Raw genomic sequence first — 22,203 nt, forward strand, 5'->3', positions numbered from 1 at the left:
AGGAGACAGGTCTGGGTCCCGGCAGCCCAAAATTGGAAGGTGAGAGGCAAGTTGCAGTACCAAGTCCTCCACATCATCACCTACTCTTCAAAGTGACGTAAGAGCAAAGTTGCTAGTGATAAATTAAGAGCTCAAACAGCTGCGCAGTTTGACTAAAGCATCAGAGCTGAGTTCCTTCTTTTTGGTTCGGATTTTACCACGTGACCTGAAAAATGCATGCTGTATTAAAGGGGTCAAAATCTTCGTGTACAGATGGAGATTTTCACGAAAGTCAAATGTGTTAGGCAAAGGGAACAGCAGAATTAATATGCATTCATAACATCTCTATCATGCCTGTGGCACTATGTTTCAGGAAGAAAACTTCCAACATGCACATTCAGACCAAAGAAGTGCCACAAAACCATTTACTGCAGCCAGCAGCACCTGACAAATGTGCATGATTTTACAGACATACATCAGCGGCTTTTTGCACTGCGCTCAAATCAAACACTCCATGAGGACATGACAATTTGTAATCACTGCAAGCAACTTTACCTTGAACTATACACATCTAAAATTGCTTTGAAATTGTGTTCAGACCCATTTTCAAGACATAAAAAATACTGCCATGGGTAGACAGCAATCACAATGGCCCTTGTTGATGACCATCCTTCACTTGGACTAGTTCCGGGAAATCGAATCTGTGAAGCTTGCAAGCGGGCAATATATAGTACTCGAAAAAGAGGAATTTTCATGCAACCGGAACAAGATCTCAATGCCATGACTGGACCAAGCAAAAGTGAGCCTGAAGTTACAGTTAATGAAACAGAAAAGCAGGTTTCAGTAGTAGCTGATGGTAGCAGTGTGAAGAGAAAATGAGTGCAGCACGGGCAGCACTTAAACATGAAGGAGGCAGTGGAAACATTCCGAGAAAATGCATAGAATGTAACAGCTAAATCTCCAGGACTGTGCTAACCATCTGTTTCTGCAAGGCACGCGGGTGGTAAATTTCTTTTTAGCGATAAAGTCTGCCTAATGCAAGACCTGAAAAAGTATTGCTCTCAGGAAAAAAGCTGAGAAAAAAAGATGTAGCATCTTACCTTGGCCCCCAGTTCATGGTCTCAAGAGAAAACAATGCAATTCCTTGGAGCACCAGAATGACAAGTTCACGAGGCAATGAGAATCAAGGCTCAAAGTGGAATTGTAAACACATGGGGAAAAAAAACTTGGCCAACCAGTTAATGAAGAAGTGAAGTCCTTAATCAGGGCATTCTACGAAGATTACCCTGTGTCATACTGCCTGCCAAGCAAAAAAGACATGCAGCAAGGCCAGCGAAAGCACCTGTTGTTGGTGAATCTTAAAGAGATGCATGCAGAATAGAAAAGAGCCTCGAATTTAAAGTATGGATTATCGACATTCACCACGTTGTGTCCTCAACACTGTGTTTTCCTTGTTGGATGCGGTACACACACCCTGTGCATGTACGAGTCACCAAAACTTTAAGTCAATGCTTCATTCTAGCGGGCGCAAGATCATCACCAAGGAGCTCTTGGCTACTATAGTATGTCAGCTTGATAACAAAGACTGCATTTTCGGCAAATGCGCAGCTCGCCTAAGCGTGGTTTATGCCTAAATCCTGCTTCAACAAAGCCATGCACATGTCATCGAGAGCAGAGAGTAGTACATACTTGTCCAGCAATGCTTAAGTGGAGAGCACTGTAGACTTGAAACTTTTGTTATGACACCAGAAGATTTTCCGGAAAAGTTCGCGGATATGTTGAACCAACTTGAGATCCGCCATTTTATCAGTAAGCAGCAAACCAGCTACTTTCTAAACCTGAAGCTCAACCTAAATCGTTTTGAGGCTGTAATGATGATTGATTTCGCAGAAACAACTCTATAGTTCAGGACGCACCACATCCATACCACTGAGTAAACACACAGCCCACCGTACACCGAATAGTTGTATACTCTTCCAAGGAGCAAAGCAACCCTGCAGAGGTTTCTGTGCGGTCTTTCACCGTCATTTCTGACTGTTTGGAACATGATGCAGTTGCAATACATGCCTTTCACAATGCAGTGCTCAAAGTGGTGACACAAGATCTACCCCAAGTAAAAAAAATTCACTATTTTTCTAATGGGGCTGCATTACAGTAAGAAAGAACAAAAAGAACTTTCTGAATCTCTGCTACCATGAAGATCATAATTTTTCAGCAGAATGAAATTTCTTTGCCACTTCACCCGGACAAAGTGCATGCATAGTGGTGTCGGCAGCACACAGAAATGTCTTACAGCAAGAGCAAGCCTGCAGAGGCCATATCAGGATCAAATTCAATCACCAGGGGATCTGTTTGCCTGAACAAAAAATAATGTAAAGGGAATTATAGTAATCTGGTTGCCTAATGCAGAAATACAAGAAAAAAAATAGAATTGACTTCTAGATTCGCCATGGCAATCACAGTGAAAAGCGCGATAGCTCCACCACTTCACACCAGCGACGCCTTCAACACTATATGTTGCCATCCCATCAAGCTCAAACGACCAAGAAATTCAAGTAAAAAAATGGATGTGAAAATACAGGTGGCCTTATTTTGAAATCGAAAATTCAAATGTTGAACAGATGAGAGGATGAGAAAACAAAAAGAGAGGATGATGTCGAGAAATTTCCTATTTGCAGGCTATAGCCTCCTGCTGCAAGTATCTGCAAGCCCATTCAAGCCATGTTTTCATTCTGCCACGAGACAGGAGAGAAAAAATGACCATGTAGTTGTTCTGCCTTCACAAAATGACAACTAACTACCACACAATAGGCGTCACATCAATGCTTTTTTGGCATACCTGGCCACGCTGAGACCAAAAATTGAGTGGTAAACTGAGGAAAATAAGTTGTTCAAGATGGATATTTACTGATGTCAACGGATAGAGCATGCGTTCACTTGACAAACAGCTAAATTGAACATGCGTGCCAAAAAAAAGGTCGGCGGCCCAAGCATTATGCAGGGAAAGCACAGTTCAGCAGTGCCCACTGGCTAGGCTGGTTGTTAACTTCATTATTTTTTTCTTGAGCCGAACAAAATTTACTCAAATAAAAATTTCTAGGTGGAAAGCAAAGAGGTTGGTGTATTTAATGAACTATCTCACATATTTTTATCTCGAGGGCCTTCATGCATAATTTAGGTCTCAATCTAAGAAAAGCATCACTTTTTGCCAACTTTGAGACTAATTTTCCTAAAAAGTACTCTTTAAAAAGTTTAAATAATTTTTGGCACCAACTATACTAACAGGTGAACGGTGAAAAATTTACTGCGACTGAAACAGGAACGGTGGTTACAATAAAAAAATTCAGAAAACGCATAATTTTTTTATTCTTTACTGAACCAAGAAAATGCAGAAAAGCCTTACATCGGGAACTAATGAAGTGACATTAAAGAACAAGGAATGTGCGATGATATAAAATAGAATTTGTTATTTTATCTGCCTTCACATTTGATGTAAAATATTCAAATGTAAGCAATGTTTGCGTCTTTGCAAAAACATCGAAAAGCGCTTGCATGAGATTTTTTTTTCAATTACCCCAATTTTTCCCAAGAGAATCAGTGATAGTCACTTTTGGGGGTCTAGGAAATTTCACATGGAATGACTCTCATATATAAAACTTCGTGCAATATAAGATTTTTCATTCCACCTACTTCTAGTTCTCTTATTAAAACAGTGCTGAGGTCTTATGGTAAAAAGCATGCAAGAACTACTTGAATAACCTGCATGTGCATGCTGCCTTACGATGTCCCAAGAAATGTCTGTATATGTGTCTGGACGAGTATCGAGTGAATTACACTAGGTCTGCAATCTTGCATCGGATGTCCAGGTGCAACGGGGGATGACTACTGGCCGAACAGGGCTTCCAGCAGTGATCTAAAGTCTAGACTGTGATAATCGCCAAACGTCAAATGGCATGTAGGTTGAGACAGAGAAGGAAGCACAGGGAGCCTCCTATTTTTTTTTTTTTGTGGTGCATTTTAGGAGTAAGAGTAGATTAGGTAGAACAAAACTCACAACTTGCACAAAGCATAGCAAGCCTTAAAGGGGCTGCGAAACACTGCCTGGGCGAATACCGGCTATACTTCAGGTGGGTTCTTTATGTCACACAGATGCTGACTTAAAAAGAATTACAGGAATCGATGCACAGGAACCGGAGTTATTCAGTGAAGAAATTTCAAAATACAAGCAAACAAAACGCTGCCCTCAACTCGATTTTGGCGGGGCTTCCCACTCCTATTTCGCTCTCCCAATGAGGGCACCTGGCGCAACCAATCAAAACAGCCAGCCAGAGCACGTCGCGGAAGTTTGTACTCCATGGTTGCCTGCTCTCTGTGAGACTGGCAGCGTTGTTTCTATGCCAGAGCGCCCCTGGTGGTGTATTTTTATTTTACTTGCTTTGCAGGGCTTTTATCTAAGACAAACAAATTGTTCTTGTTGATCTAATATAAAACGCAGACAGGTGACAAAATGTGTCTCTATTTATTCACACAATTTGCAGGATATTTACTGCTTGTCCGGTCATCAAGCTCGCGCCAGGTGATGTCATATCCGCTGCTAAAAACCCGCCACTGTGTGGCGACCATGAAGTTGTTTTTGGGAGGACATTAAAATATTAAAAAACGGAATGTACGCGGTATTACCGACGCTAATAGCACCATTATAACTCACTGTATGCAATCAACAGGCAAAACGGTTAACTAAGATTGTGTTTCTGGGCCCCTTTAAGAGTGAATTAGAGAAAGAAAAAGAGAAGAAAAAAATGTTACAGGAGAAGCTGCAAAGAACAGAAGAAATGTAAAAAGCCATCATTTCCAAGTGAGAACGCGAAAATGTCAGCGCTGGCCTCGTGAACGTGGTTAACACTGGCATATGAAGTCGGAGAGTAGGAGAGGGCAAGGCCGATGCATGTGCAGAGTCACAAGACAGCCAGCCAGTTAAGGCAGACCATGATACACGGGCACTCTATGGATGGCAACAGAAAAGACGACGATAAGGGATAAAGAAATGAAAAGACAACAGAAAGAAGCTGCAGCTGCCAGAAGCAAGACAAGCGGCAAAGCCATGATACATGGTGAGTCCAACATGGCCAGCTGCAACAACACCATAAAAGAGAGTGAAGAGGGCAAAGTAGTTGAAGCTGGCATGTATTCTGAAAAGACTGTGAAGGGCGTATTTGAGGAGGAGAAAGAAAGGCTGCTGGTGACAATGGAGGGGCAGAGCCTAGTTGTGATACGTGGAATGGTTAACGATGGGCAGCAAAGACTAGGCTCAGGGGTGAGGAACTGTAGAAGAGGGCATGGAGGGCCACAAGGCCTAATCAAGGGTCCAAACTGTGCTCCGCACAATGCCGGTGATAAGCGAGAAGGGTTTATATGTGAATGCAGGTCACACCTAATTTTACTAACAGGTTACATTGCAGGTTTCACACAGACGCATTGTTCCTCCTAACACCTTGCAAAATAACCAAAAATTTTGTGCAGCATCATTGCGTTGTGACACTGTTGCAAGTGCTGTATTGTGCGATCAAGAGCGTAAATTCATTACATAGAATTTCTATGACTTCTCTAGGGTGCTTTCAAAGGAAACTTATGCGTGGGCAGAATTTCTTTCTACCTTGATAGAGAATGCGAGTGTAGCAGGGGGCAGCAAAAAGTTATGTGGGCGGGTGGTTTGCGGGGATACGGTGGCCGCAGCTGGCAAAGGACAGGGTCGTTAATTGAAGAGACATTGGAGAGGCCTTTGCTCTGCAGTGGGCATAGGCTGATGGTGGCGATGAAGTAAGGAAGTGATGGTGGCGTGAGGCCAAGATCACTGTGAGGAAGTCAGAAAGGAGTGATAGTTGTAACATTAAGAGACTGGAAGCGGGCAGAGTGGATTAGAGAACAAACACAGGTTAATGACATCCTAGTTGAAATCGAGAGGAAGATTGGTTTATTGGGGCTTAAAGTCACAAAGCGACTCCCGCTATGAGAGACGCCGTAGTGAAGGGCTCCGGAAATTTCGACCTCCTGGGGTTCTTTAACGTGCACTGACATCTCACAGTACACGGGCCTCTAGAATTTTGCCTTCATCGAAATTCGGCTGCCACGGCCAGGATCGAACCTGCGTCTTTCGGGCCAGCAGCTGAGCGCCGTAACCACTGAGCCACCGCGGCGGGGCTCGAGAGAAAGAAATCGCCTTCGGCAGGGCATGTAATGCGAAGGCAAGAAAACTGCTGGTCCATAAGAGTAAAAGAATCAATTCCAAGAAAATGCAAGTGTAGCAGGGGGTGGCAAAAAGTTAGGTAGGTGGATGGTTTGCAGGGATACGGTGGCCGCAGCTGTGTGTGTGATCCACACCGGCGGCATGTGGTTGTTTTTTCTTCTTTCTAATCAATTGTGTTTAAAAATAATTAGCTTATTAAGCTCCCGTTATGAACAACCACAAATTATTTTTAAAAAATACATCCCTTACGCTCCTTGGTTACGCTGACTTGGCTTCTGTCATGTATGTCATAACAAGCCCCTCTTTTCCCTTCCCTTATCTGCTCAGTCGTTAACGAAGGCCTCGATCATGGCAGTCTTGATGCCGTTGGTTGCATTCTTCAGTCTTCACCATTCGAACACGTTCCTACGTGGCACTCTCGGTAAACGAAGACATACCGTAAAATTCCGAGCAAGCACCCCCCCTCCAGCAAGTCGCACTCAATGGCAAAGTAGGGGGGGGGGGGCGCTATCCCGGAACGGCGCCAAAATTCAAGATGGCGGCGATTTTTTCATGCCAGAAAAAAAAAGTGCACTGCACATGGACTTAAGATGTTATTTATCTCTAGCAACATGAACTTCATTGAGTGAAAGATTTATGACTGCTATGTCAATCACTCTCAAAACCATCAAAAGACTCCTCCAAGTCAGTCGCAAAAAAAAAAGTTCACAGCATTCTGCTTAAAGCCCACCCCGGTCTTCTGGCGCCACGGCTACAGTGTTTCCCAACTGCGTGTTGTTGGCTATTCTGACAGCCTCTTCAGAGAGAAGCCGGTTACTAACTGCACGTCCTGCCGTTGTTTCCCGCTCGAAGAACTCGAAGAGCGCATCGTCCACGAGTTCCCTGAAAACTGGGGCGCCGTTACTCAGCTTCGATGTTTTGCTCCCCCGCAGTTATGCTGAAGCATCTTTTTGAAATTGTCCCATTCCCGTATCCGTATGCGGTCGAGCTTGAAATGCCGAGACGTTTGGAGCAGGTTTCTTCCGTTTTATCGATGTCATTGTACGACCTCAACTTTCTTCGCCACTGAGTACGAATGCACCAGCATCGCGAACTCAACAACGCCAAAACAAGACAAATGGCGCGTGCAAACGAGCATGCGAATGGCTTGAAAAGCAGGATTGGATTGGATTCTTGAACTGGATGGGGCAGACTAGTGTTGCTTGGGCGCGGTACGTTACAAGAAAGTGTGCGGGGGGGGGGGAGCTTTCCCAGAGAGGCGCGGAAACGTGAAATTGACAGTGAAGTTAGGGAGGGCCCTTGCAAGGGTGGGGGCACTTGTTCGGAATTTTACGGTACTATGTTTGCCACTATTGACCGGCATGGCACTGGTGAACACTTATGGTTCAGTTGCACTACACGTAAGTACCCCCCAAAGCAGAAGATTACACAGCCTTCATCGTAGCTCAGTTGGTAGAGTACCAGAGACAAAATTCGGAGGTAGCGGGTTCGGATAGCACCGGCGGCACGTGGTTGTTTTTCCTTCTTCCTAATCAGCTGTCTTTAAAAAAAATGTACATCCCCTATGCTCCTTGCCTTCGTTAACTGTTGACTTCCATCATGCGTGGCAGCGAGAGTCAGATACAAGCTGCCCATCAGAGAATTCAAGATCCAGGTGTCCAAGAACAGCGTGAGGAAGTTGCGTTGTAGCGATTGGCGTTTATATTTCTCTATAAGCAGGACAATTTCAGTGCATCGGCATAACTCAAAATCACTTCAGCGCAGTTACATTTCATTGGAGCGGCATCTTTCTGGACGTAGTCATTATCACATCCCTTCAAGCGCATGTATTCCTGCATTGCCTCTTTGTGTAATCTCTATTTATTTATTTTTCGAAGTATCAAACCACTGGTACATGCCTGCCTTTCCTTGCTTATTTCTTCCCGTGCAACAAAAACGGTTGCGATTCTTAAAAAAAAAACACCAATTTATATTTCTTTGTTTTCTAGTAATAGCATTAATATGTGGGGTTTAATGCGTCAAAGCGACGTGGAGTCTATCAGGAACACTGCACTGGAAGGCTCTTGATTAAAGTAGACCAGCTGGGGTTCCTCAAAGGGCACTGGCATCGCACAGCACACGTGCGTTTTTACATTTCACCGCGAGACGGGGACGCTTCCACTCCGCCACAACTGTTCGACTTCTGGTGTCCACTGAGATATGCGAGACAGTTACTGCGTCATCATTTCCTTTCCTCAAAAAGCCAATTCATTTTCACTGCCATCAAAATAAGGTCTCAGCACTGGTATCCAGCCCACGACCTTGGCATCAGCAGCCGAGCACCACAGCCACCTAGCCATTGTGAGGTGTCTTATTCAGTATCTGCTGTCTGAGAAAAAGAATGCCTCCGAAAGTAAATGTTGCACAACGTGGTTCGGTCATTGTGCCTATGTTTCACATATTTATGGTACGCGACAAAAACAAAACCCTTCTTACTCAGTACTTTATGAGTTAAAGTAGTGCTAACCATTCGATTAAAGCTTTACGTATGCATGTGAAAGGGGAATACTATCAAACCCAAGATTTCACAACTACCTGGCGTAAAATGCTTTAGAATTACCAAGACCACATTGCAGAAACGCCAATTAGCTTTTTCTCTTAGGCATGAGACTTCCTTCAGTTTTGTTGTCTCACAGACTGCATGCAATTTTCGCACAGACAGCTTTCGGTGGGTAAATCTATGCGCTGGCACATGTCATTCTGTCTTAAAAAAAAAAGCGTGTGTTGTGTTGCAAAAAAGTGTGCGGCTGAACCGAGTCCCAAACCGGTTTGGAACGGTTCCTTTGAATCTTTCCGGTGCAGGTTCAGTTCCAAGATGGCAAAAAAAATTTGGGTTTGGTTCAGTTCCAGTTCCAGACATAAATATCGGCTCGGTTCTGGTTCTAGGTTCAGGTTCGGTACTGGTTCGATACCCTGCCAAAAATGCATGCCTTGAAAGAAGACACCAGCGCAGGGGGAAGGCACGACAAGCTTTTGTGTTAACATTCTACTGCACACGAGAAGGAATGGCAGCGATCAGTGGCTCTCATTTGTCATTAGCAAGTCTCGCAAACTGTGGTGCTTTCGGAGCTACATTTTCATTCACTACAGGTCGAACACAAAGGCCTGGATAAGGCATGACCTTTTGTTTTTATTCGAGCGTGCAACCAGGCACGTTTCAATTTGGCGATGGGTTTGCTCACCAAGTGGCTTGTTGAGTACCACCACGACCACAAAAAGAATGCAAATTACTGCTAATGCTTGACAAATTAGCAATGCACCATATGTTGCCTTCTTTGACTGTGGTGACAAAGCTGTTGGCACCGAATGCCATGTGCAAGATCCACTCACCGGACATGGGCATCATTTACATGCTCAAGATGTCCTCCTATGACGCATCACCCAGCGCATGCTGATAGCAAATGACAAACCACACGGCGACATTCTGGCCGGGATATCTTTGTTCATATCTGTGGAAATCATTAAGGCAGTGTGGATAGACTGCTGAGTGCAACAAGAACTGCTTCTATTAGCATGCTTTGTGCGCCACGGAATGACAGAGGTCACTGTTGTACATGCGCATGATTAGATGCACGTCGATTTGTAGCAACTGAATGATGGTGCACAGATGGCTGGATATGATTTCACCTGGGATGACTTCGTTGGTGCTGATCAGGACGCTGGCGTCGCAAAGCCATACACTGACAAAGCGACTGTACACGAAGTATGAACTCCCGATCAAGAATCTGGTGACGGCGACAAGGAAGTCGACCTTCCACCATTTGCCATGAATGCATTTACCGCGAATAATTATTCCGTGTTCTTAAAGATGATTGTTCACACCTATGGCATCAGTGAGGAACATGCTTATGACCGCTCTGGAGGGCTTCTAAAGCACAGTGATATGTTTTCTTTTGAAGAAGCTGATGCGATTACTGAACTTCTCTTGAAATATATGCTAGTTTTGTCACAGTTCATGTTTCTGGCTGCAGAATGGGAATTCCACTTACTACGAACCTCAGACACAACGTCTATGTGGAATAACTGAAGTTTATATAAAGTACCTAAAAATTTCCCAGGCCATAGAGTCTGCCTTTCAGGAGTTTATTCTGGCACTTATAGTGCATATCAAGCTACCAAGGTTCTCTGAGGTGAGAATGATATTGTTACGGGATTGGAGAAACGCAGGAAGGGCAAGGCCGGAGAACAAAAGAAGAAGAGGTTGAGAGTGTTGTGCCCTGTTGGACGCTGATTCCCGCTCGCCGATCCAACCTCTCGCCGCTGGCCTGTTGAACCAGCTAGAACATCCCGGCTGTAAAGATTATAGCCGCAACATCTTGGTGGAGGTGCCGGGGTGCCCTACACAGATTTGAGGTTTGGGGGTGTTTTTTAAATGTCCTCCTACCCAACTAAAAAGCAAACCCTGTGGCCTGGGAACTTTTGAGAACCTTCTACTCTGAGTAGCAGACATCCAGCGAGACTATTATTTGGAAATGCAACAGGTGCTGCTGGAACATTCACTGGTTACAATGAGAATGTCAGTTCTTTTCTAAGGCATCTGTTGCTGCCACAAAGTTTCTAACCCATGGTGACAGAAAAAGAAGAAAGCACTTTAGAGGCTTAGTAACAGTGCTGTGCCCAATTTCTTGGTTTCTTTTCCAGAAACAAAACATTCTAGGAAACAAAAAAAAGGACACCTGTCAACATTCCTTAAAGACAAGGACAAGATAAAAGCGCAAGTGAAACAACCTGAGATAGGCCCGTCACGAAAACAGATTCCACTTTTCATGATGTTGACGCCATCAACTTCACGTGGTTCGCAGATATGTACGAGCGAAGGGCTCCTGTCAGTGGGCCTTTACTCAGCGAGAAAGCCAAGAAGTTTGCTTGCATGTTCAGTGTTTATTCAAGGCACACACGAGATGGAAGAGGAGTTTCAAACACCTTGGCATTGTTTTCAAGACCGTGGCGGAAGAAGCAGATGCGCCTTGCAAATCTTGCCAACGACTGCGCAAGTCGGAGCAGTTCAAGGTGCTGCAAGAGCACAGACCAGAAGATATATTTAATACTGACAAAACTGCCCTTCTTATGAGCTGCTTCCTGAGAAAACACCCTGCGGGAAGACAGATTGTTGCAAAGGCAGCAAGAAAGTGAAGCAATACTTGACCGTGCTGCTTTGTTGCAATGCTGCAGGTACAGAGAAGCTAAAGCCACTTGTGATCGGATGGTGCACGGCACCACAATTCTTCAGACATGCGTAGCCAACAGAAAAGACTAGATGGCAGTGTAGTTGCTTGAAGCCTGGCTTTTGCAGGTGGAGAAAATGATGTGGCTGCAGAACCACAGGGTCGCCCTTGCTGTCGATAAATGCACAGCACACAAGATCCCAGTGCAAGAGCAAGTGAATGCAATATTCTTGCCACTGAATTGCACATCCTTGTTGCAGCTGTTAGATCAAGGTGTAATACAGTCTGCCAAGGCACACTACCACACAAGAATTCTGCAGAAAAATCTGCTCAACCTCGAGCCCAAGACTGAGCGGCCAACTAAGACAAACACTCGTGAAGCAACTTGAATGATTAAGAGTACTTTATGAAGCATACAGCCAGATGTCCTACGTAATTGCTGGTGAAAGGGTGGATTTTCCACAGCTCAGGCCAGTGCTAGCAATGCATCTGACAAGCCTGCAGATGAAAGCGACAGTTCTGCTGTTCGTACGCTGATTCCTGGAACCCAGCAGCAAGCATAACGGCTGACAAATATGTCACAGTTGACGAATTTGCAATGACCTGCTTGGAACTGATGACATCATTCAAGTCATCAAGGACAGGAAGGAGGCAAAGGCCAGCCAAGACAGATGTACAGTACGGTACATTGTTAAAGGGAACATGCGATCGCATGGCCTCCGCGCTTCACGAAGCCCTGCTGCCTAGATGCAGCGAGAACAGGCGGCATGAAGCACATGCGTGGAAAGACCAGCCTTCATGCTTACTGCGCATGCGTCTTGTGCCGACAACTCCCACAAATTCTCGGCGGCAGCGCTCTGCGAAGCGCGGAGGCCACGCGATCGCATGTTCCCTTTAACAGTGGACCGTACTGTACAGCATGAAGGCAAAACAAGAAATTTTGAGGACAAGAGAGGCCATAGAACCATTCGGCGCTCCATAGCTGTACCTTGCGTCCCTCACAAGTTTCGCCGCGGAACATGCCATCAAAGTTGAAGCATTAATGTTGGCTGCAGTTGCACATTCTATCATATGAAGTCTCCAGAAGAAAATTAGCAACCTGTTACATAAAGTTTCTTTTCAATTCACACTAAATAAGGATGTCATTTTCCTGAACATGCTTAGCTTCCTCCACTGCATGCGATACAGCGCGCAATGTTTACAACGAAGTGACCTGTAGAACTAAGAATTTTGGAGGTCCCAAGTGCTTCATTAAACGGCATTCGACAGTCTATTTGCCTGTGCCAGCCATATGATTCAATGCAAGTCTCATGAAACGATATGCCCAGCAAAAATGCAATAAAAAGCTCCAAAGCAAGACATCTGAGCTTGCAAACCAAATACAAGAATACAGTCGCCGACAGATTTTTCGGACTCGGCGGGACCCGAAAAATGGTCCGAATAATCGAACAGTCGAGAAATCCGCAAACTTAAAAAAATAAACTTTTCTGCGAAAAACCGACTTTCGAAATCGTGAAAATCATCGCTCTCCATGTTCCGCCTACTAGCAATAATATTATACTCTATCTGAGTCATAGCCGTGCTTTCTTCATGTCCGCACCCTATCACATCATGATACTAGATAGAGCGACGCGGCCACGGTCATATCGCCAATGAATGCACTCACTGCGCGAAGCAAGAACAGTCACTTTGCATGGGGCAATGACGTTCGTGAAGACCGAGAGGTAACCCACGGGAAGCCTCCAAATGCACCCCCCCCCCTCACCTCCTCCCCCTCCCATCTACCGCGTTTGCTGCCCCGCACTGCGGGGCGCGTCGTCCAAGCCGCGGCGGACGCTGCTGCTTTCCCACTGTACTGTTTTCAATGCGATCGCGCGCCCTTTGTAGGCCATCTCAATGGCAATGGAGAGCATCTCATTTATCTCGACTGGCAACGATGGAGAACAAATAGCCAAGCCTATCCAAGCCAGATTGATTGCGCCCGCTGAGCCGATTCCGGTTAAATCCAAGATGGCGCCCTTCACGGTGGCGACAAACGGGTTGGTAATGACAGTGATGCCCGCTCGCGTCTATATTAGGCCGAAATAACAAACTTTCGGTTGAAAAACGATCACCACAATATTGTTCGCATCTATTTTAGTCCGAAAATTCGAACCTTTAGGCTCCGCACAGTCTGAAATATCAGTCGTGAAAATGTACACGTTCCTATGAGGTGCGCGACGGTTCCTCAGTGAAGGGCTAAATACCGCCCTAGTCCGAATTATTGGAGTCCGAAATATCGGTCGGCTACTGTATAGCCAACAACTTTGTAGACAAAATTGGCAGCAGGGCCTCAGTGGCAATCTGAGTACTGCTCAAGCATGGCATCTTTTAAAACATTTACTTGATCCTATCAAAAGTAAGCATCATACTAGGAATCTGGTTGCTAGACTAATACACAACCATAAATATGACACACAGGCACTCCTACAGAACCTTAAGAGCCTACATACCTCGCCAGGCACTCCCACTCCTCTCCCAGATTTTGCCGGCCCCCAAATATTGAGCTGGACAGGGACACAGCAATAGAAGAAGTCCAAGCAGCACTTAATAGACTCTGGAACATAACGCCAGGAGATCGGATAGGCCAGGTCGGAAACCAATCATTGAGTGTGGGTACTGACCGCTATCTTCAATATGGGTGTGCAGTCTAGCCGGTACGACTTGCTCAAATAATTTGCCTAGGCTTGAGGTAAGGGAGTGCCTGGCGAGGTATGTAGGCTCTTAAGGTTCTGTAGAAATGCCTGTGTATCATATTTATGGTTGTCTGTTAGTCTAGCAACCAGATTCTTAGTATGATGCTTACCTTTCCTTTCCACTTGCACGGAAGCTGCAGCACATTCACCAGCTTGACCATACCTTGTACGCAGATGATATCACCCTATGGACTACACATGGATTGGACACCCAAATCGAAGACACACTACAAATAGCCGCAACGGTAATACAGGAAGAGGTCACCAAGATAGGCCGCACCTGCTCACCAAAAAAACCAGAACTTCTCTTGATCGCGCCACAAGGCAGAACGTACCACACTCCCATCAGAGTCTGCACACAGGGTAGAGAGGTCCCACAGGTGTGAACCATGTGCATCCTAGGCCTCTACCTCCAACAAGATGGGAAAAATACTTAAACCATCAAACGGTTAAAGAGCACGCTAGCATGCACTATGCAGCTAATACGTAGAGTCACAGGTAAAGCTCACAGACTAAGGGAAGCAGATACTCTGCGAGTGGTACAAGCCTATACCATGAGTAGAGTACTGTATTCTACCCCATACCTCAAACTCAATGTAACCAAAACCCAAACAATCAACTCTATAATCAGACAAGCCACTAAGGCAGCGCTCTGCCTGCCCAAAACCACCAACAACGAATGCCGGGCAGAGTTAGGTGTGCATAACACCATACAAGAATTAACCAAACTGCATTTACAAGCCCATTATCTGCACCTAGCCAGCACGCACGCCTACCAGCAGGCATATGCTCTCTAAACTCCAAATTCGCATCCTCGCAAATCATAACTCCCTAATACCTACCCCCGAAGAAATTCGTCAAAGGCTACGCATTGGACCACTCCCTTGCAAGATGCACCCCGATCAAAACCGCGAGCGACAGGAAGCCAGGGCAGCAGCCCTTCATGAACTATACGGCAATGAACAGAACACCGTATGAGTAGATGCTGCGTGCAACCAGCCCGGAGCAACAGCAGTTGCGTACACTCCGCACACCCCTCCAATTAAAAAAGAATTACCCCAGGGAACTAACCCAGAGGAAGCAGAAGGAATAGCTATAGTGCTTCCGCTCGGTAGCTCCAGTGCTACCTATATACTCAGTAATTCAAAAACTGCAATGCTAAATTATGCTAGGGGCAGAGTCTACCCTGCGACCTACCAAACACTGACCCAGAACCCCCCCTCCTCCTTCAGCACTGAACTCATCTGGGTACACACGCACTCTGGAAACCCTGGCAATGAGGCCATCGATTCTTTAGCCCGAGGGTCTAGAAACTGGGCACAGGCGGACCTCATGGGGGGTTCCTCAAAGGATCATGCGCGTTTGTGAGGGAAACATTCCCTTTGAGCTCAAGGAAGGCATGGCAGAGCATCTTCACACTTGCCTGCACACAGCCCAGGTATCTCACATGTCTAGGTTGCAGCAATGTGTGCAAGTCACATGCCATGTGTTGCCTCTGGAAAACAAAAATGTGCATTGGCACAAAGTGTACATATTTACAGACATGGAGCTTAAACAGTTAAGTGGGTGCTATATTTCCAACTGACTGAAATTTTACAACACAGAAATCTGACTTGGCAAGATATTAGTGAGAGGACATAGCTTTCTGCCTTCAATATTAGTGAGGCATGCTTGTTTACTGTAACAGATGGGAAGATGATTGGTGCAAGTGCTCATGATGGTGGTAACATCCACAACGTGGAAGATGCACACTGTGGTCAGTGCCTGTGTCGTTTGTCTCTACCTTGTCCTATGCTTGCACTGTTCCCCCTTTTTATCATGAGCAAGATAAGAGAGAGGCAGAAAGCTGATCACATGAGTTCAGAGCCTCTACCCCCCAAGCTACCCATCTGAGAACCTTCCGAAAGCTCAGAGTTACAGGAAACATAAAAAAAACCAGGAATTAACAAATACATAAGGAAGCTTTGAAGGAACCAAGTTGCACTATAAAAAAGACAGTCTCAGGAAAAAGCCAAGGAGACAGAGCGCAAACTATCAAACTATTGATAGTTTGTGCTCTGTCTGTCTCCTTGGCTTTTTCCTGTGACTGTCTTTTTTATAGCGCAACTTGGTTCCTTCAAAGCAATGCACAAACTTGCCCAACAAGAAGTTCTTTTAAACTACATAAGGAAGCATTGTGCAGATTCTTGCCACGTGGGTACGTGCTCAACAGACAGGCATTTGGCATGTGTGCATGGCACAGAAAGGTTCTCGGAAAAAGCTATTAGACCCTAGGATAAAATTGTTGCATTTTTTTTTGAAAAACTGCTGAAAGCAATAAGAGGATAAATCCAAAGGCGCCCAGGAATTAAGGTTGAGCATGGTAGCAAAGCTCACGATTGCTGTAGTTCATGTCTACAAGAGATGCAAGTCAGCTACTCCTGTCATTTTGTCAGTAACCATTGATGGTCAGTTGGAGCTAGAAGGTGACAGTTTCATTGTTTAGTGGCAGCACCACTGAAGCATCCCAGACGATGACGGGGTGTATGCATGTTGGTTGTGCTGGTGCTCGAATGCAGCAGCTATCACTGTGACCAGTGTGGAAGAACCAAGGCATGCCGTGCTAGGCTGCAGCAACATGATGGCTCCAGAGCACCACCCTGCTGGCCGACATGTTTGTGAGCTGCAGCACCGCAACGGCTACGTTTCGTCGCTGTCCAGCAAGCTCAGACTGCGGGGACACCGATCTGTGCTCCAGGCCTGCGGCTTCACATCACCCAAGAGTGAGGGTCACCAGACTGTAGCATTTGTGCCTACACAACCACCATGCTGCAGAGTTGTGCCACGCGCTGCTGTCTCTCGTGCCCTCCCATTGTATACTGCCTGTGCGCACGTCCATGAATCTTTGCCCCGTCTCCTGCGTTGATGTCTACTGACATAGAGGCAACCTTTCACACGATTCCAGTAGTCTTCTTTGGCAGGTGCTGCAAACCACCACACATTGGAGGGGCATACATGCTAAGGTTGCTGGTTGAAAAATGAACATGCTTTCTGCAACCAACTCACATGTACACTAGATAGTAAAATATCGCATTCGGATCACATCATTTTTACTGTTGGTTTATAACTTACAAGTACAATTGTCTCCTACATGGCTTATCACCTTGTACCGCCATTTGCCTCTGAATGCTGGCTTTGCGATTGCATCATTCTGTGTTTATTGCTTTAAGCTACCCATGCATCATCACGCCATCCCATGGAGAACTAAGTAATGTGGGATGTGGCAGGGAGCTTATCAGACTTATACCGTATAAACACGTGTAAAGGCCGCACCCTGTTTTCTCGAAAGAAATATTTAAAAAAAGATTTGTGTAAGGGCCACACCCAAGCTTTCCATGACCCATGCAGAAATAGCCTTCAAAATGTATGCACTGTGGCCTCCACGATCAGCTCCACCTGTGAGCAAAGGTGCGCTTGATTGCGGAGGCCATGCACGCACACAGGAGCTTCTAGGTGCCGCCCACGGATGGCACTCGAGGCTGTGGGTCATCATCATATTCGTCAACTTCTTTCTCCACCGCGAGTTCCCACTGTCCATATTGGCATCAGTGTCACCGGCTCCAGCTTTTGTGGCTGTCAAAGGCACGGGAGCAACAGCTTTTGTGTGCTGCTGTCAAGCGTTGCAATTTTAGCACAGTGGACAAGCACCTTGATAGCTACACAGCTGGGAGCTTGCTATCGAACACAGCAAGCGTGCAGCAGGCAGAAAATTTGACAGGGCCGAGAAGTGTGTCTGACGATGGTGCAACCAAAAGGATGAAATGAGGAACGAAGCTGCAAAAAGCACGCTTTCTGAGGCAAGCTGTGCGAGTTTCCCGAACTGGAAGAAGAGCATCTCTGCTATGCGATGGAAGTGCAGAACAACGGCTATGCAATGACAACATACATGCTGCACGACTTCTTAAGGGATGAGCACGCACCAGAGCACAGCACCAGCTCAGAGTTGAAATACTCCGCGAGTGACGACTGAACTTTGAATATATGCTGCTCATTCACTGATCGGTGTGTTTTTACTTAAAACAAATAAAAAACATTTTCACACATTGCATGTATGGGCCGCACCCCAAAAATTGGCCCTTGAATCTGGAAAAAGTGCGGCCCTTACACTCATTTATGCGGTATTTGTGTCATTTTTTGTTACCAGCAATGGGCGTTAGTTGCGGTGTCAACTTGTATGTGGCAATATACGGTATACTTCGCATGTAATGACCTATGTAGAACTTTTTGGAATGTGTTCACAAAATATCCATGTAATTTGTGCATCCCCTTTTTGAAGACTTAATTTTAGGAAAAAAAGTGAGTAATTTACACTAGTAAATACTGTAAATACTTTTACTGGGTTCTAAACACACAAGACACTTGACTCCCCACTAACCTGTTGAGACCTTTGCACTGCAAAGTCACGGAGAAGCTTGTCACTTAGACAAAAAAGCATCCATGGTGCAAGAGCAAACGCAGCTTCTCACGCTAAATCAAGAACCTATTACAACGCATCTTCATGCCTTCTTAACGTTCAGGCATAGAGAACTGAAGAGGTGCAATTTCTCAAAGCCAAATGCTTTCATATCATCAGCGGCGGAAACATCCACAAGAGCAGAACTTTATGGCATTGAAGAATCGGTCTTCTATATCCCACGCCGAACCCCCCGCTAATGGGTGATAAGTGTTTTACATAGACCCAAAAGCGGTGCTACAAACTGTTAACGAAAGCCAATCACTGGCCAGTTTTTCTCGACACTGGATACCTACATTATCTGGCTACTGCTACAGGCCTTTCAAGAATACTTCAGCGGATACCACCTCACCGTGGCATTCTGGTCAGTGAAGCAACTCATAAAATTCTTCAGCATCAGCTACAAGAGGATTTTCTTTGTGAAATAAAACGTGACCCAAACGGGTAAAAGATCAGTTTATGAAGAAAAAAATCAGCTCTGGAGCATGCCGTCACATCCTTACCCATTTCTTCATTCCATCGACCCACACCCTGTACCTGGAATGCCACACACACTTCCTTGCCGACTGGAAACTTTTTATCAACTTTATCTGAAGGCTGTGTTTACAAATGGGTATGGTACCATTTAGGACAAGTGAACAGCCCTTACTAAGACAACTTTGGTGCAGTGAAAACAGTGCAGCATATCCTGTTTGAATGCCCAGAATATGCTGATGAATGTGCATGCCATGAACATAGTATGCAGCCACTTACCCAAGTGCCTCTAGAAGTGGACTGTGTATTAGGCCCATTAGCAGAATTCACCAAAAACACATCTGTTCAGGGATATCAAAAAAAGCTTCTAATGTCCTGATGCAACCCTCCACTTGATAGGGAACGCTGTGGATGTTCCAGTTAGGGACATCCCATACAGGAAATCCCACAGACATTGCTGTGAGCTTTGTTTTGGCACAATATACATGCAGCTACCCTGCCTGCTTGCTTGACTCCACATGAGTTAAGGCAGAGTGAAGAAATAAATTGTTCTCGAACTGTTAATCTCTACCAGGTTATCGTTACAGCGCAAAAGAGGACGAGATGAGTACGTAGACTAGTCTTGTCCTCATCTTTTGAGCTGTGGTAATAATCACAAACCAAAATGCCTAAGCTTCCACACTATCAGGTGCTCATAACATTCATCATTCAGGCCAGTGCTGACCTCACGATACGCAGCCAACAGAGCTTTGACCTCGAATATGCAGCAGAGACAGAGGTAACAGAATGCCACTCTCTTACGCCTTGTGGTTGGTGCAAATCACATGCACACACGAGAAAGTTTTGGTGCAAGCTGGCAGGCTGAGGCTGAGTAATCAAAAAGTTCTGCACCCTTCTCTGCGACATCACAGCGTCAGACGGGGTGATACAAACGGTGCCTGCCCAGCTTGAAAATGTTAAAGTGGCCTGTCGTGCACGTATACACTCTCTTATTTACCATTTCTTCCCTGGAAAGCGTCATCCACCAACTCTAAACGCTGGCTGTGATCGACAAATTAGTGTTCCAAGCATCTTCTGTTGCCACCCGCTTAACATTTACGAAGTGAGATTTCTCACACCAAGCACATGAAAGGATGAAGCTTATGCCTATTTCAGGACAAGTGAAGGTAATAGTGTCCTGTATATCTGCAAATGGTTACGAAAGCAAAGAAACTGTGAAACGTGCCCCTTGGGTGAAGACCAGACCCAATATACGCGTCCCTGATACATTCCTATGAAGCCCAGTGGAGACATGAAAAATATCTCCCTGGGTCATGCAACACTCACCCATTAAGTTATGCATGGGACTGCCCCAGTACCATTTTCGTACTTCCCAGGGATATCTCAGCTCCCAAGTCTGTGGGGATATCACTCAGATGTAACATTCTTCCTTGCGAGGTGTGCAATGAATGTTTCATTTGCCTGGTTAGACCAATGCTGGTCTTCAAGACGAACTCTAGAACCTTCTTGTATCTCAACATTATGCACTCTTCATGCAGTAAACTTTGCCAGCCTATTTGCAGGACATCGCACTCTACCATTTATTACCTTTTAGCATTACTCAATGATGCATCTCAACCCAAAATCAATAGCCGTATTTCAGTTTTTTTCACCCCCTTTCACTTAAAAATTCTTTGCACCTACCTCCTTTCATCTTGCTCTCCCCAATTCACTTTCCCATGCAGCATAGCATTTCAGTGATTCTTAAACAGCACCTAAATTCTTCACATCTCATTAAAGGGGTCCTCTCTCTCTCTAAAAACCTCAACAGAAAGTTGGAGCCTCCACAACTCACCCAGATGGCAAGTGTCACTAGTGTACCCTAAGGCAGTGGCAGCCTATGCAAAGCATCAGATATTCACAGCCAATTACTGCGGCGACAGGCACTAATTAGGATTTAAAAGTTTGCTGTGATATTCTGCAGGAGCACGGAACATTAAGTACATAAATAATTAATTATGTGGCTTCTCAGGTATATTTTCTAAGCATTAAGATGGTTTATGGAGGTTTAATGTCGCAAAGCGACTCAGGCTATGAGAGACACCGTAGTGGAAGGCTCCGGAAATTTCGGCCACCTGGGGTTCTTTAACGTGCACTGACATCGCAAAGTATACGAGGCTCTACATTTTTGCTTAGATCGAAATTCGACCACCACGGCTGGGATCGAACCTGCGTCTTTAGGGCCAGCAGCCGAGCACCATAACCACTGAGCCACCGCGGCGGGTTCTAAACATTAGGAGCTTTGGCGACATAGAAAATGCTACTAAATCCTGTTCTACACAAACAGCCAGAAGAATTGTTCTGCTCAGACTGCATTTCAGGTCGCCTCTTATGCAAGGTGTTAAGAAATAATTTTTTTCAAATACAGTACGCAACTGCCAGACTCACCAGAGAAGCTTCCAGGAGCTCGGCAACACGAGTGACCACTGAAAATCTTCGCAGCAGAGCCCCCCGGACACCACGGCTGCCAGTCATGAAACCCTGCAGAAGATCACTGGTGAGGCCACCATATACAACTGTGCTGGTTGTCACCAACATCAGCACAGCCTCAACCAGCCACACTTCTGGACCTCATTCACAAAGAACTAAGTGTAGCAAGCACCTTGCATCCTGACACGAAACCACAAGTCGTAGTCTGTCAGCAGTGTCATGCTGCTCTTGCAGCCACTTGAAGAGAAGCTTGAGCAACGCCAGAAGTAATGTGGCATGCAAAACTTTGCTAACACAATAGCAAAAACATGCTTGAGTCCAGCTCAACCATTCAATGAACTGAGGTACTCAATGCTGTAAAATACATTAAACAAATAGTTTTCCACAGTATGAAAGCAGGGTTGCCAAGTAGGGCTCTAAATAGCGAAACTGGGCTACATGATTTTGTTTTTGGCAGCAAAAATTGTTGGTTGGCTATTTGGCCATCTTTGGGCTACCAGTACCTTTGCTTGCGACATTATAAATATTTTAACAGTATTAAAACACCGCGCCCCAAGGTGTCAAATAAAAATCAAAAACAATTCCACTTGGGAAAGCAATGAAATG

General features: G+C 45.4%; 1 protein-coding gene across 10 annotated transcripts in view; it reads right to left on the minus strand.

Moving 5' to 3' along the window:
- LOC149355172 (uncharacterized) overlaps nt 1–22,203 on the minus strand; it is a 437,737-nt gene that overhangs the window by 327,686 nt on the left and 87,848 nt on the right. For 7 of the 10 annotated variants that reach the window (XM_089583675.1, XM_089583674.1, XM_089583670.1 and 4 more), the window contains 2 exons: nt 21,556–21,648; nt 16,357–19,469 (listed from right to left, as the gene is read on the minus strand). In XM_089583675.1, coding sequence (XP_089439801.1) covers nt 19,303–19,469; nt 21,556–21,648 — 260 coding nt within the window. In that variant the 3' untranslated portion in view covers nt 16,357–19,302. Of the gene's footprint in view, nt 1–16,356; nt 19,470–21,555; nt 21,649–22,203 lie in introns of those variants that run through there. The other 3 variants (XR_016291475.1, XR_016291476.1, XM_089583676.1) reach the window with 1 other exon arrangement.

This window comes from Amblyomma mixtum, chromosome 3 (genome assembly GCF_055824585.1).
Source record: "Amblyomma mixtum isolate Tamu chromosome 3, ASM5582458v1, whole genome shotgun sequence".
Taxonomy (NCBI): domain Eukaryota; kingdom Metazoa; phylum Arthropoda; class Arachnida; order Ixodida; family Ixodidae; genus Amblyomma; species Amblyomma mixtum.